The sequence below is a fragment of the Pagrus major genome, chromosome 4 (genome assembly GCF_040436345.1).
Source record: "Pagrus major chromosome 4, Pma_NU_1.0".
Lineage (NCBI taxonomy): Eukaryota > Metazoa > Chordata > Actinopteri > Spariformes > Sparidae > Pagrus > Pagrus major.
In genome coordinates, this window is record NC_133218.1 from 8,875,872 (window position 1) to 8,892,364 (window position 16,493).

A 16,493-nucleotide genomic window follows, 5' to 3' on the forward strand; every position below is an offset into this window, starting at 1 on the left:
TAATTTCTCTCCCCTTCAGCGCAATGCATGATGGTATATAATGTGTTGTTAGTGACCATTGGTTGTACACTACTTTGAGTCAACTATGTAGGGTATAATAAATCTCACTATACATTCTGACAGCACTTTGAAATGGCGAACTTACCCACGTTAACAATCGCTCCATTCTATTAAGTGTCCCAGTAAGCCATCACAGTGAGTGAGCATGCACAATATCAGAGCCCTTGAACCAGCCCATCTAAATGGATTGCAGCCATCATTAATGTCATTGATCCCACCTGTGCCTTAACTGCTTTGAAAAGTCAAAATGTCTGCCTTGAAAAGGGTCCTTTGAGGGAAGATTCCATTAAAAAAAAATGGATTTGTTATGAAATCTGCCTGTGTGACTGCGTCATTAACTGGCAGAAGGTTAAACACCAAATTTAAAATGTTAGCAAATTGCAGTCAAATTTGATCATGCATCATGCACATTTCTTGTGGCAGAGGTTTTAACTTGTCATTTCATAAAAATCACAGGTGTAGCTAATAGCATTAATGATGGTTACGTTCTACTTAGGTGTGCCAGTGAGTCAGCATGCTCAGTAGTGAGGCCTTGGCACTGAGACACCTAAACTGAATACAGCTGTTATTACTCGCATTAGTTCCATGGTGTGAGAGAATGATCTGTGTCCACGCCAGATGAAGCAGTTTGGTGAGAGGAGATGTCGCTGGACGAAAAAGAGGAAGTGGTTTAATAATCAGTGACATGTCGACTCAATAACACACTCAGTCATAGCTTGATATTATTTATTGGCAAGTAATATGTAAGATAAGTGTATATTTTGTGTTTGTTTTGCCTGATGATGACAAACTATGTTCACCCTTCTTTTTCCCCTGGTAAAATCAATACAAGTAGAGTTAAAGAGCCACAGAGGGGATAGGCCAAACACATCACTCCTTCTAAGCGGATAGAGTTGAGTTTAGTGTGCAGACGGCAGGATCATGTGTTGCCTCCGGCTGTGTGTGGCTGTTAGATTCTGGTAATACAGCTCAGGATGCTCTCCCCATGGATCAGTGGTGATTTTGCCACTGTGGACATAAGCTTGGCTTTTCTCAGCTGCTCTTGTTGAAGGAACTAAAACGCACGACACCGTACAGAAGAGAAATCCTGACATGCTCTGAGGAGGAATTTCTGAGCTCTAAGTGCATTAAAATGTTTTTTCTCTTTCTGTTCCTTCTCCAGACAAGCAGCGTATGATCATGTATTTTTGATAAGCTATGTCCAGATTTGCACACAGTTCTGCTGTTAGTCAGTGTGTAGGTGCAGAGATCTTAAAAAACGTAACCTAATTTATAATTAATGATGTATATAAGACAGATAACATGTCGTGCCTGCTTGGACCATGCCAGTGCTTCTCTACATGTGACAGATCACAGAAAGTACAAAATTGTGCAGTGACCTTGAACTAAGAGCTTTTTAAAGGTGACCTTAATTGGTATTTTCCAGCTTGAATTTGGCAGAAGTACAGCAAAAACTGCCCTCAAATTGGGCTACAGCATTTTATAGTGGACGCATCCCACCTCTCCTAAAAGTACGGAGCACCTTCACTGACGTCAGAGGAAACTTGGTGGCAATCATGCAGCAGATCCTCATGCTGGAGAAAAAAATAAATCCTTTTTCAAGCCAAAGCAAATGGCTCAGTCAGTCACAGTCAGGTGGGGATGACGAGGAAAAAAAACCTTTGCTGCACTGCTGGTCACACATCAGGCTGAAGTTTGATAATGAGCAGTCGGACACGTGTTTTACCCAACAAAGTCTGGAGTTAGTTTAAGGTTAGATATTGAGCAGCTCGACTCGTCAATACTGTAGCTTTGTGGTGTCTGCATCAATGGCTGTGGAGGACAGAGCTCATTTAAAGAGGAGCTCTGGCAGATGGTGTATGTGAAGGTGCTGGATCGTAGGTACACACCTGTAATCTAGAGTTTCTTCAGTCTAAAAATAAGACATTTCTCTCTCAGCATTAAGGTGCATAACTGCCACCTGCTATGACAAAGCAAAGATGTAAAGTAATGGAAATGATTTAAGACATTTTTTTTTTGACATTGACATTTGTTGAACAATATTGAATATGGAGACAGTGGAGAGGGGGGAGTCCAGCTGTGACTGCATTGGGGACAGGTGAGGCAGTGGGAGGCTTGAGTGAGGTACACCAGCAGGGGATGGTGGTAATGAGCTGACCAGAGTTGCAGACAGGCAGGTTATGATCTTGGGACACAGGAGAAACACAATTAAAGCAAAGCAAAAGCATGAGATATAATTTGAATGGACAATTCAAAGGTGGCTGAGATGTTCTCTGGGACAACAAATTGAGGGGGTGGAGGACCGGAGCTTCAAAACTGCACGGCTGATGAGGTGATTGTTTGCAGGTCTGCAGGTAGTCCCTGTCAGTATTGAGAGCAAACACTTTGTACCTTGGGGGGTGGGGGTTGTTGTCAGTATGTGGCTGGCTTCTTATAAGGGAAATTAAAATGCTGTACATGTTTAACTCTGCAAGTGAAATTGTGATTATAGGCTCCTCCTGACCCTGGACCGTGTGTTTTTTTATTTTAAAACTTGAATAAAAGTAGAGATATTGTGTTGAAATAATACTCTGGTAAAAGTGAAAGTCACCCATATGAATAGTACTTGAGTAAAATTCCTAAAGTATCTTATATTAAATGTACATGTATACGTATCAGAAGTGGTTTTCTTGCAGTACATTTCTTAATTTTTAAGGTACAGGTAAAAGTAAATTATACATTTATTAACATTTGTGTATATACTGTTTACTGTGGCTCTAATGTAGCATATAATCTGTAAAGTAACTAAAGTTACCAAATAAATATATTAAAGTAAAAGGATAATATTTGCCTCCAAAGTGTAGTGGAGTGGAAGTACAAAGTAACAACAAACAATCAACCTACTATTGATGATACTAATTATAATTGGGATATTGTATATTGTAATGTATTTCTAATGTGTACATTTACTGTAAATATTTTGGCATTTATTTGGGGAATGAGTGGGTGAGGGAGTGGCTAGGCCTGGGAGATCTTTAGTCTGTGTATGTCTGAATTCATATTGTGTTGATTTGTGTTAAGGTCCCCGGTGAAAACGTGATGGCTCTTCTTAAGTGCTTTGAATAATGTCTATAAATCACATAGTTCAGGATATTATGGCCAGAACTCTCACTCACAAGTCTCACTTACATATATATAATCCTAAATCCTAATCATAGAAGAGGTTATACTGTAATGGTTCAAAATATGATGTATTAATAAACTGCATTATTATGTGTTAGAAATGGTTTATGATGTGTTTATTTACTGCTTATAAATAGTGCATAGGGTGTGTATGTGTGTGTGTGTGTCCCCTCTTTCAGTTTGTGTGTGCGTTTTGTGCCGCCCACGTTTGGTTGCCGGGTATTCATTAGGCTGCATGTGTATGCGTGTTTATAAAATAACAGAAGACAATAAACAGGGCTCAGCGTGCAACAGGTGTAGCTCTCAGTTGGAACTGATTCACCGCTATCAGCGGCTGCAGCATAGCCTCCAGCATCAGCGGTGTTGAAACCCCACAGATTTACGGAGAAAAGCCTCAGCCAGATTGCAGCATGTTGAAAACGCAGCGTTGAACATTGGGCTTGTTTAATTGTTGTGTTGGGGTGGCGGCGGAAAGCGCTCGTCCAATTCTGGTGGGGAACAAAGCCAACATTGTTATCGCCGGCACCCAGACCTGCCTGCCAATATACCTGCTTTATTTCAGTCCCAGGGAAGGAAAAGGGATGGAGAGGGGTGAGGTTGGGGTGACAATGACAAATCAAACCAGTAACATTTTCCCTTCTTTCTCTTTCTTTGCTGTTTTGTTGCAAAGCCGCCCCCAGCGGCCTTAAGCTGACGATGCCGTTGTGATAGGGGACTTGTTTTCCGTTGTCAAGGAAAGAATACCAGAGGAACAACACCTCATTCTCTCATAGTTCATCACTCCATCATCCCTCTCTTACTTTTCTTTCCCTCCCTCAACTTTCATTCCCTCACCTCTCTGTGGTTCCATATTTATGTGGCAGTGTGGCCACACTCCATTGACTCAGCTTCCTGATAATACTGGAGGCAGAAGGCACTATCGCTCTGCCGTCTGGCTCACACCGATTAAGGAATGGAGAAAACACATTCTCTCTCTTTTTTTTAATAGCCATTATGAGCTTGTTGCAAAAACATAAGGTTATCTGGGCTGTTTTTTCCTCACTTTGTTTTTCATATTTATCTCTCTTTTCTTTCCTTCTGTTTCTTTTGATTGTTTGATTTTTTTTCAACTTGCCTTGTCTTATATTTTGCACTATGAGTCGGTTCATACCAGTTCAAACTAGTCGGTTATGTTTCAGTGACTAAGTTTACCCAAAACTGACCACTGCCATCAGGGTTTACAATACCTGAGACACAGTTCATTCATAACAGAATAAAGCAAAAGAATAAATCTTGCTTTACTTGTTTTATTAAAAAAAAAAGTTTAATCAGGCTCTGAATCTCAAATGTTTTTCTTGACATGTGGATTTAAATAGTAATGGATTTTGTGTTAGAAAAAAAACATAATGAAAATAACAACACAATAGTACCATCGTAAACAGAAGGAGTTATGGCACGGTGGTAAGTTCATTTCAAGTTTTTAGAATGCACATTTTCTTCAATACATAAATCTTAACTCAGGCAACGGCTACATGCACCACCAGACTCCATCCTCGTTCGCTGAAGCACAGTCCTTGTGATGCAGCATGACTTGGTCTCCTGTGATCATACTGTCAGACCTGTTTCCCAACAAGGCAGAATTTCTGTGGTAAATAATTTAGCTTTACTCATATTTTCATTTAACATAAGATACACATATCAAGACTAGAGACCATCTTGTGATGTGATCACACCAGTTGCGATGCTGGATGTTGACATTACGACCCATGACTACTCAGTAGTCATTACAACATTATTACATAAGTACTTGGTACTCATGGGTTGAACCACAAGCATCTTTGAACTCAAATCAAATCAATTTTATTTATATAGCTCAAAATCACAATCACATCACCTCAGTGGGCTTTACAATCTGTACAGTGAACAACATCTTCTGTCCTTAGACCCTCAATTCAAGTGAGGAAAACCTTGCCATCTGGAGAAAAAAACCAACCTTTTCAGCCTTCATTTTGATCTCAACTACACCTGTAAAGTTTCATGACTGCATCAAAAAAAGAATGTGGGCCAGGGACGTTAAGTGTGGAGGAGCCACCTCTCTATTTTTTCAGACCATGGGCATCTTTTTCGAACTCGGCCTTCATTTTGGTCTTAACTGCTCACCTGTAAAGTGAGTGACTGCATCTTGCACAGTTGACTGACTGATTGATTGACTGACTGACTGACTGACTGACTGACTGACAAGGAAAAACAGTCTTGGACCAAGTAAATGTCCAAGCAGGACAATGGTGTCACCGTGTCACACCACAAAAACAGCTCAGGAATAACCTGACAAACATGACAAAAAGCACAAGGTGTCGACCTGGCCTCCAAATTCCCCAGATCCCACTCCAATTTAGCATCTGTGGGACTTAACAAGCCCGATCCATGGAGGCCCCACCCTCCAACCCACAGGACCCAAAGGATCCACTACAGACTTCCCGGTGCCAGACACCACAGGACAGCCCCCCAGAGTCTTAGGACCATGCCTCGAGGGGTCAGAACTGTTTTGGCTGCACAAGGGGAACCTGCATAATACAGTATACTCAGCAACTGGTGTTCATGTTGTGGCTAATTGGTGTACATACATACATATAAACATGCATACATAGAGACATAAATACATGCATGCATACATACATACATACATACATACATACATACATACAAACATGCATACATATATACATACATACATATATACATACATAAATACATACATGCATACATACATACATGCATACATGCATACATGCATACTTCAAACATGCATACATATATACATACATAAATACATACATGCATACATACATGCATACATGCATACATACATACATGCATACATACATACATGCATACATGCATACATACATACATACAAACATGCATACATATACATGCATACATACATACATACAGACAAACATGCATACATATATACATATATATATACATACATACATAAATACATACAAACATGCATACATATATACATACATAAATACATACATACATACATACATACATACAAACATGCATACATATATACATACATACATACATACATACATACATACATACATACATGCATACATACATACATGCATACATACATACATACATGCATACATACATACATACATACATACATACATACATAAATACATATAAACACCTGGCAAAACATTCAAACCTGCTTCTGTGTTAGTTTGTGGCCAGGACCAAAATTTGCCATGATGACACACACACACAGACTCATAAAGTGAAAACATTACCACAGTAAATACAAGTGGATTGTAAAAATATCTCTTAATTTATTTTTTTTTTTTATAAAAAAAAAAGCATGGAATCCTATTATTTTTATCACCAATGTTAAACATCTTGTGGACCCCTCGACTTAAAATGTGCAAATAGCTTAGTTATCTAATGTGAAACAGCACCTTTATTTACACATTTTGTCTTATTTCTTTCATCTAAACACAAATAGAACTGTGGAATTATAATTTGTGGTTTCAGGGGGGAGTTATATTCTCTAACTATTTGTTGTTTATAAGCTAGGCTGAACATTATCTCTTGACCTTCTACTTGGGGTTGATTGAGATGATGAATTCTCATCTCACTGTCTGAAAGAAAGTAAATCAGCATGTTTACCTAAACGATTAGCTATTCTTTCAGAAAAGTATTTATTTGGAAGTAGTTTCTACTCTCACACATTTGTGGTTTGAAAGAAGGGGTTTTTTGTGAGCATTGCAATAGTTTGATCATTCAACAGTAACTCATGTCACAGGAGTTATATCACAGGAAACACGTATGTGCAACAATATGACGGCCTCAGCAGGAGTAGACAGAGAAGTTATTGTTGAGACTGGCATGAACGGAGAATATGACTGATTGTGTTTTTCCATTTTTCCTTGTAGCATCCTCTTTGCGACTCTGCGGATGTTATCTTACTCTTCCCAACGTTCCTCTCTCTTATCTTTTTTTCTCTTTTCAATCTATCTCTGTTTTTTTTTTCATTCTCATCATCTTCTCTCATTTTCCCCACCCTATCTCTGCAGTGAAATGGCCCATTGTAAAAGAGCAGACTGTGTGCGTCTGAGACATTAGCTGCTGATTTAGTGGGACATTAGCTTGATGGATGGCTAGGCAGAAAACTCCCAACAACAGTTGATTTGCATCCGGAGAAACTTGCAGTCTGAGTGGGAACAACGTTCAGCACTCTCATCCTTTATGTTCTGTGTCTAATGATGACTGTCACGGCACTGTTTTGCAGAAGATGAAACCATGAGTCCTTTACAGTTCCAGTATTTTTGTGAAATACTTTGGGCATTAATACAAATAAAAAAAGATAGATTTTTTTTAAAGATTGAAAGTGACAAATTACTTTATTAAACTGACTTAGGTTACAGAAGATTAAACAAAAAGGTATCCCTTTCTTTTTGCAGTGACTCCAATATAAATGCTGAAGGTTTGGTTGAATTTGACAAATTATTAGACTGAGTGCCTTAAACCTGCATTCTTTCAAATGGCCAAGGAGGGCGGCCCACTGGTTTCGAAAAGAAGTCTTATTGTATGTAAGCTTATGAAAAAATACCCTTCTTTTCACTTGATTTATTACCTCAGTAAACAGTTTCTTAATGAATTTAAGGTCTTAATCGGTAGTTTCAAGTCTTCTTTAAAACAGCATGATGTTCATTTATTCAACTATAACCCCATTTAGAGGAAAATAGACAATACAGCAGGCTGTGCTTATGGGCGTAGCTACCTTGTGATTGACAGGTTGCACAAAAGGATGGGTGGCATCACAGTGACTTTGTCCACTATTTACTGCATGATACAATCTAGCCTTTAAACATACAAATAATCTTATCATCACTTTATTTTTTTAGTTCTTTAAGGCCTGTCAAATGTTTGCAAAGTGGTCAAACCTTCAGGTCTCAGGTCTCATTCCCAGGTCGTCAAATACAGATTTGTTGGGTTGGCAGCCACCGCCACAGACTCCTATGAGTCATAAGTGATGATCGAGTGGGATTGAGAGTCAATGTATTGTTTTTCTTTTCGAAAAAACCTACATAGTAGACCTTTAAACTTGAGGCGATTATTCAAATAATTATTCTAGGAATACATGTCGAGAGATGAACATACAGGAATTGTAAATGTTAGTTAATATTTATAATTGTGGACCGAAAAGTTAAAGATCTGTATTTTGAGCACACACAACAGTGAAGCCTTTAATGCACACAACATACAATCTGAAAATAAGAAGGTCCGACACACTGTGATGACAGAGTTTGGTTTCTAGAACACATAATTTATTTATTGACCGCAGTTTCTTTATGTATTTGTGGTTAACAAGACAGACAGCACTTTGAGTCTAGCCAGTGTGTGATGCAGTTGTTTCTGGTGAGTGTGATGACCAATATCTTCCAGCCTTTCTTCCCACTAAGGCAGCCGCACTCAAAATTAGTCTATACCCAAAGGCACTGTCCTATTACTGGCTAACAATTCAGATGGATTGGGAGGGGAATACTGTGTGTGTGTGTGTGTATGTGTGTGTGTGTGTGTGTGTGTGTGTGTGTGTGTGTGTGTGTGTGTGTGTGTGTGTGTGTGTGTGTGTGTGTGTGTGTGTGTGTGCATGTCTAAGCATATGTGTTTACACTTAATTTACTCCATGTTGAAACCAAGTGTCCTTACAAGGGTGCAAAAATGAATAAATCAGTCAGGATATTTGTCATGGGCCACTATTTAGCTCACGGTTCATCTTTACCAGAACAGTTACGTTCAGGGGCCGGCTGAATGTCCTGAGACTAGTAGTAATACAATCCTTTGCTTTCATGCGTGCATGCACGTGAGTGGGCACTTAATCAGTGTGATACTTTCAGGTGGATCACCTGAGGGGTTCATTAATATCCAGCCTTATTAACCCCATGAACCTCCTCTCACTACCAATTTGACTGTTGCCTTCAATTGACCAATACTCACATACACGAACACACACACGCATAGACTGACATCCCCGCCCCTGTCTCTCTCCCAGTGCCCATTACTCACTCTCCTTACTCATAGGTACACATACACCCAATTTTTTTTTCTCTTGCACACACACACACACACATCCCTATCTCTCCGTCCCTCATTCCTGTCTCCTTCCATCTCTCTTTCTATTACTCTCTTCTTCTCTGTCGCTCTTTCGCTCTGTAACAAACGACAGTGCAGAATGGATGTCCCCTTCATTTGCACCGGCATAATGTTCTGATGAAAAATGAAGTGATCCCTCCAGACAGATTAGTCATCAGTGAGGGGACCTCTGCAGGAGAGGAGGATGTATGTGTGTGTGTGAAGCAGATAAATTACTCTCCCGGAGGCCTTATGTTTGAGTATGTAATATTTCAGCATATATTATTGGAGGGCTACGATCTGCTCGTATTAAGAGCTTTCATCCGTTGTTCTGTCCTCGGTAACTAACGCTGAGCATGAACTTTGGTGAACTTGAACCATCTTAGTTTACCTTTGCTCGTCCATGTAGTGCAGTCAGACGTTCACCTACCCCGGCTGAAAAATGGCTCCCAGATTTCAAAAGAAACGTCCTTCCCAGTCGTTCTGGTGACACCAAAATAATTACCTTACAGTAGCTGACGCTGGCACTGTACAGTAGGGATTTAAACTTTTTCTGCTGTTGCAGCTACATCCCAGTAAGTGTCGATCTGGTGCTTGTCAGGTCTTAAGAGGTCAAGACAACAGGGATAGATTTGGTTGAAAACATGCTTTTAGGGGTCTGGGTTACATACTGTATTTACATATACTGTTTATATGCCGTTTAACCTAGGTAGAATATATTTGTTGACCTGAACATCACCAAATTTTACAATCAGATGTTGGACATTTAATCCTGTTTTTCCAATCCATAAGGACTGTACATCATTCAAAGTTCAAGGTGATTTATTTGTCATTGTACAACACAGGGTTGCTTAACAAAATTAACTTCTTCATGCTAACAGTTACAGTTGGCTATATATATATATATATATACATATATAAACACATGTACACCCAGGAAATGTGCTTTTTAAAAATTTGCATCAGGGGTGAATGAAAACGGCAGTGACAAAGATGGTGATGATAATATGGTCTGCATCTTCATATTAAAAGTTTGATATCAGGTAAACACTGTCCATCGACATTGGCTGCGTTTGAGCACCAAGCATCAGTGACGTGAACACAGCGTCCACCGATCCTTGTCCTGTTTTTTGTAAAACAAAAGAGACAAAGAAGTGCATAAACAGATAGTCGACAGCCATGCGAGCAGCTCTGTGAGGCTGTACTGAGCTTTTAGCTAAGTGCTAATGTAAGAATGCTAGCATGTGTCATTAGTTTTGCAGGAATACTCCAAAGTAGTGAAGAAATCAAAATTTTGACCTGATGATGGCACAAGATGAAAAGTCAGGGGAAGTTATTAAATTTCGTCTGAGTGGGACATAAATGTCGACCAATTTTCTCTGCAACCTCATAGAAAGGTGAAACCTGGTGTTTGTGATAGGGGAAGGGGATAAGAGAAATCTCGTTTCCTCAGCCAGATTTCGACTGGAGAACGCAGATGTCTTGGCCATGTATACCATAACTGGGTTTCTAATCGGCTTTTTACAAGTACTTATGTGCATGACAAAGACTTCAGAAAGGGCCAGCGAGAGACAGTAATTACACAGAAAGATTGGTTCTCTTATCTGAGATAACTTATTTAACATCTTGGCTAAAACGAACACAAAGTTGCCTCTACAAGTCTCTGATCTGACGGTCGGTTAAATTCAGACACGTTCATGCTGTGAGGAAAAGTAATGCTGTTTGTTCTCTCACTGCACCACAAGCTTCCTCCAACAGATGCACACCAAAAAAAAAAAAGAAAAGAAGAAGTCAACCATGCTTCCAAAATAAGATACACTCAACTCAGTGTCACACAACTTAATGCAAAATGTTTCTATCACGTCGATTCAATGTGTATAAATGTAATAATTAGAATAACCAATTTGAAATGCATTACTTTTATGTATGTGAATAATAATAATAAACACATTCACATTGACTCAGCATGATAGAAAAACTTTGCATTTAATCTACATGGAACATATATAAATAAGATAGATGGAAAATGTATATGCCGTTAAAGTCACTGTTGTAGGGAAATCATTTTTTTGAATGTAAAGGAAGAAATGGAATTACCAACACACTGTATTTATACGTGGATTTACATTAACTTGCTTACTTAAGCGCATATAAGTGTATTATTGACCATGCTTCGCCCCTGGGGACCATAAACATCTGTATAAAACTTAAGGCTTATAAGCTCAAAAGGAGTAAATGCAAATAATATTTATGCAAATTAGGTTAAAGTTAATCTGAAATACTTAATACTTAATACTCGTATTATAGATTAATCTTTAATCATCTTTAAAGGAGCAAGATGTTGGTTTAAAGTTTATGTTTGAGGCGTAAACATGCAACAACAGGAGGTTTCTTCATTTCCAGTCTGATGCTGGTGCAGAAGTAGAGAAACACTGCAGGCCATACAGTGGTAAATGTTGAGTCTTAGCAGGGTAGAAATTTACATTATCCCTGCTTCTCTAGGTTAAATACCTTATCTCACTCCATTGAACTGGACAAATAGCTTATACCCAAATGGAAATGATGGTTGTATCCATTTACTTAACATGAGTGAAGTCTGTAACTGGTGGTGGAGTATGTGTACATACCACAGAGCAAGTCAACATGTCTTCTCAGTGCCTTGCAAATCATTGACATGAACATAAGCTGGCTCTTGTGCAGCACAATCCAAGTATTCTCAAAGCAATACAACGGCATTATGTCCCAGTGATATTCCTCCAGGAATTATTGCTTGTCTCTGCTGTTGCAGACATTCACACTTTCTGTCACGGTTCACACGCTCGACTTGAATGGCATCCATCTGTCGTCGCACTCTTGCAGTGTACAGACAACTACGTAACAAACTAAAAGAGCTCTGCTCCCATTGAGTTTATTACATTTACTTTTGCTTCCTTTCATCAAAGAAGGAATAATGTATGCCAGATTCATTTAGCAACTTTTTTTCTAAATTGAATTTAACATAATTTGATTTCATTTATTTGAGGCAGAATATGCATATGAGGAGCTCAGAGGAACGGATGAGGCAGTGGCAACAGCTTCATAGCCTGAGTAGTGTCGCGGGTCAGGCAGTGCCGGAGGAAGAAGAGAGCTGTAACCCTGCTCGAGGAGCAGAGTAAATATTATATTTCAACACTTCACAAATGCAGACTAGCCTGGGAAAAAAAGATCAGATGGAGAACGTGCATGCCAGTAGTTCATTACTGGATGACTTCCTGTCTGACTGGGGCATCTTCTGTGCACAGCTGACACAGCAAAATAATGAAACGGCTCCACGGTGGCTCTGACACAAGCATCTAAAAACTGGATCACAAATGCATTCAGTAGAGGTCGATGTGTGTGATGGGAATGATGCTGCTCTCAAAAACAGCATTTTCAGTGAAAACAAGTAATGTTGAAAAGTAAGCAGCAGTCTTTTGGACTTCAGAACATGTGCATTAGGCTGTATGAGATGAATAAGAGTAGTTGTTGTGTGTTTCAACTAATGTGGCTGTGAGAATTGTTGCATCACCACTTCCTGTCTGTCTGTTTTCTCTAGTTAAGACAACCATTCTGGACTACCAGAGTCCCACCACTGGCCTTTTCCCGGTCAAAACATGCTCCACCTGCAAGGAGGCCAAGGTCCGGGACTCCCTGTACTGTGCTGCTGGTGCCTGGGCCCTGGCTTTGGCCCACCGGTAAGCAACATTTTGCACTCTCACAGATAAACCATGCAGGATGTGTTTAATGTGAGCTTAACTGAATGAGTTGTTCAGTGGGGAAATGGTGTGACACAATTCAAGCATACATGAAGCTACACTATTTATTGTCGTTGTCCACCTTGTCCTCCCACTTTTGGTCCAGTTTGGCACACACACAAAATTATGTTTCAGCATTTATTAAAAATGATAGGCCCTTGAAAGGAGGCTTCTCATTTTTAGCTAATTTTCCTAGCTTAAAAGACAATTGCAGCTAGTAGATTGCATCAGCTATAGCTAGCTTGCGATTTTTTATACAGTATTTTACATAATGTGCTGAAAAACTGAGGCTAATGCTACATGCCACTGACAAATACTATTTATGTTTGGTAAATGTAATGTTTGCTCAGATGACGACCTTCTTGAGTTGCTGGAGTGTAAACTTCCCCAAATTAATTAAAGAGCAGGACAGAACTGCTAACATTAGCCTACATTCTGATAGCATCCAGGACCGGAGTCCCCACAGTGGAAATACCACACAGTGAATGTGTTTTTTTTTTTTTACATAATATGTTATTTTACATAATAGTGTTAAATGAATGAAGTGCTCCTTGGCCTCGGAAGTAGCACTTGGTCACTGCTGTAGGTTGTACGCTTGTTAGCCTGTGATGCTAGAGACTGTAGCTTATCTTCAAGCAGATAAACATGTATTTACTCTTATTATTATACTTTTTTTTAAGGCAAACAAATCCATCAAACACTATGCACCTAACTGTATGTTCAGTGGTTGTCGGTTGTTTTTCTGTGAGTTTTTCTTGTTGTTGGATTGTAAAAACAAACAGCCAGCAGCGGAGCTGATGTAGCAGATTGTGAATCATAGTTTCCCCGCTGGTGAACACACCACCTAGCTGTCAAAGCTGCATTGTCTTTGAACAGGACGGGTGGTGGAGCAGCGAAGGGACAGCCCTGTGGACAGCCTGCCTGCTTGCTCCATGTAAAGAGCCTAGAGACACTGTAGAATAAGTGAAGAGATCAGAGGGTTATTACAGCTCAAAGACCACTGAAAACACAGTACTGGGGTGTCTGTGTAACAGTTACACAGTCAAGCACGAACGAAACGAAAAATGAGAATGAAACCAACAAAGCCATCCAATCAGAGGCGGAGTAGGGCGGGTCTTATGAGAACGTGCCTGTCTTCTTTTGAGCAGTATGACTGTGCCCTCAGCTGTTCAAACAGAACTGTACAATGACAAGGAGACATAGGAGAATGGATTCATACTGATTTCCCGTGTTGGATCCATGAACTTTACGAGCAAATAATCACTTGATAGGTTGGTAGATACCTTGGTAGAGACTCATTCCCAACTCGTCAAACAGCCTACTGATGCTTTGGGTTGGTGGACAGCCAAACCTACCAACCCAAAGCATCAATATGTGACAAGTTGGGAAAAAGACTCACAACCAACCGACCAACGCAATACCTCTCGTCTCACCCTCACCTACGGTGGACGCTAAAAGCAGGGCCCTCTCTAGAGCCAGTGTTTGGTTTGTCTGTTCAGGGCTACTGTAGAAACATGGCGGTGCAACATGACAGACAAGCACAGAGGACCCACTTCATCTGTGACATGAAAAGCTCATTCTAAACTGACAAAAGACAGTGATCGTTAGTCTCAGGTGATTGTACAGTAATGAAAACATGATTATGAATGTAGAATATATATCAAAAAACTACATACTGGACCTTTAAGAAGATGGAGCATTATGTGCAGAACAGACCAAGAATCCTTCATGAGTGTACTGTTACTGTTTCACAGCTTGCTGCCCCGTGTCCCTTCTTCTTCGACTTTGGGTTTTGTTTCACTCTTTTCTGTTTCACGCTCACTGCCCCCGATCTCTAATCTGCCTCTGTCATTTGAAGGCTTTGCTTTGTAAACATTCAGGGATTATTGATTCCAGAAGAACACTTTAGAATTTCACTGGAAACCATCTAAAGGCCTCAAACTCCTTTACTAACTGTCCCTGCGCTTGATGCCCGCATTCCTCAGTGATTAGTTTCAAGGGAAAAGAGCACTTCCACGAAATGAGCCTATAATAGGACAGAGAGAGACGAGAAGGGATGGAGAGAGTGATGTGGAGAGAGCGAGAGATTGGGAGGATAGAGACAGAGCAGGAAAGAGACACTAAAAGAGGAGAGTTACAAAGTGAGGTGGACAAAGGGAGAGATGAGGGGGATGAGAGATAAGAGACAGGGAGAGGAGATGGGAGGAAAGACGGAGTGATGAAATGAGATGGAGGGGGGAAGACAGAAGGGAAGAGAGGGGTAAAAATAGAGTGTACTGCAGTTATGTGACCAGCGGCAGATCCCCGTCATCAGTCATGGCTGCCTTCTATTAGAATTGTCACTGGGATTTAATTAAGATAATTCTCATCTGACAGGCTTGGCTAGTGCCATTACTTACTTCACGCCCAGCTGCTGCGCATCTGTTTGAGTGTGTGTGATATTCACTGACTAGACTTGAACTTGACTGCCAGAAACTCTGATTCTAAGTAAACATTATATATTTGATTCAACATATTTCATTCTTTATTTTGAGATATACTGTATATATATATTCTGTGGGATGGGTTGTCTGCTTTCAGACCCATGTTTAGATGAGTTTATCATAATTTCTCATGGGTGTCTAACTATTTGCATTTTCCTGATTAATTGTAATTAAATCTGAAGCGCTGTGTGGGTTAATGTGACCCCTGATCAGTGCTGGATCACCTCATACATACTACATTGTTGAAGACAAGTAATGAATGCCCAGTGAAGTACTTTAAAACAGGATGTTAGAAGATGAAAAGCTGCCCGCTGTATCCTCTGACTGTCCTCAGTTTTGATGCGCAGGGTCACATCTAAAAGACAGTGTGATTGATGTATGGTGTGCCACTGAAATTTAAACAATTTTCGCCTCTCCTCTGTTGATACCCAGAGTCATTATTAGCCTGACCTTTGTTATGAGCATCTGAGATCTGCCCTCCCCCACCGGGAGTGTGCTAACTCCCACTGTTGTCACTGTAACCGTAATTGATTGACTTCTGAATGGCATGCCACTTATAAATTGTGTAGGCAGGTTCAATCCGTGCTGTCAACAGCAGTGGTTGCATTTAGACCTGCAGCAACCCAATCACCAGAATAACTGCTGGTAATAAGTATATATCTGCAAACCATGAGCATGTTGAAATTCCATGTTTCTGTATGTTGCAACATACCTTTACTTATGTTAAATTTTCAATTTTATGTTGTGACAACGCTGTGCTTCATTTGGTTTGGTTTAGGCACAAAAACACTCAGTTAGGGTGAAGAAAGGATCATGTTTTGGCTTACCTCGTTCTGTCGCCACAAACACAGCTGGAAAATTCGTTGACACCTTGTTGACTTCT

The 16,493-nt window shown here is 40.0% G+C and overlaps 1 protein-coding gene across 2 annotated transcripts in view; it reads left to right on the forward strand.

Annotated features, from left to right (window-relative positions):
• Window positions 1–16,493, forward strand: part of phkb (phosphorylase kinase, beta) — a 112,691-nt gene that overhangs the window by 4,840 nt on the left and 91,358 nt on the right. For both annotated transcript variants that reach the window (XM_073464073.1, XM_073464072.1), the window contains one exon: window positions 12,929–13,067. In XM_073464073.1, the coding sequence (XP_073320174.1) occupies window positions 12,929–13,067 (139 nt within the window). The remainder of the gene's footprint in view (window positions 1–12,928; window positions 13,068–16,493) is intronic.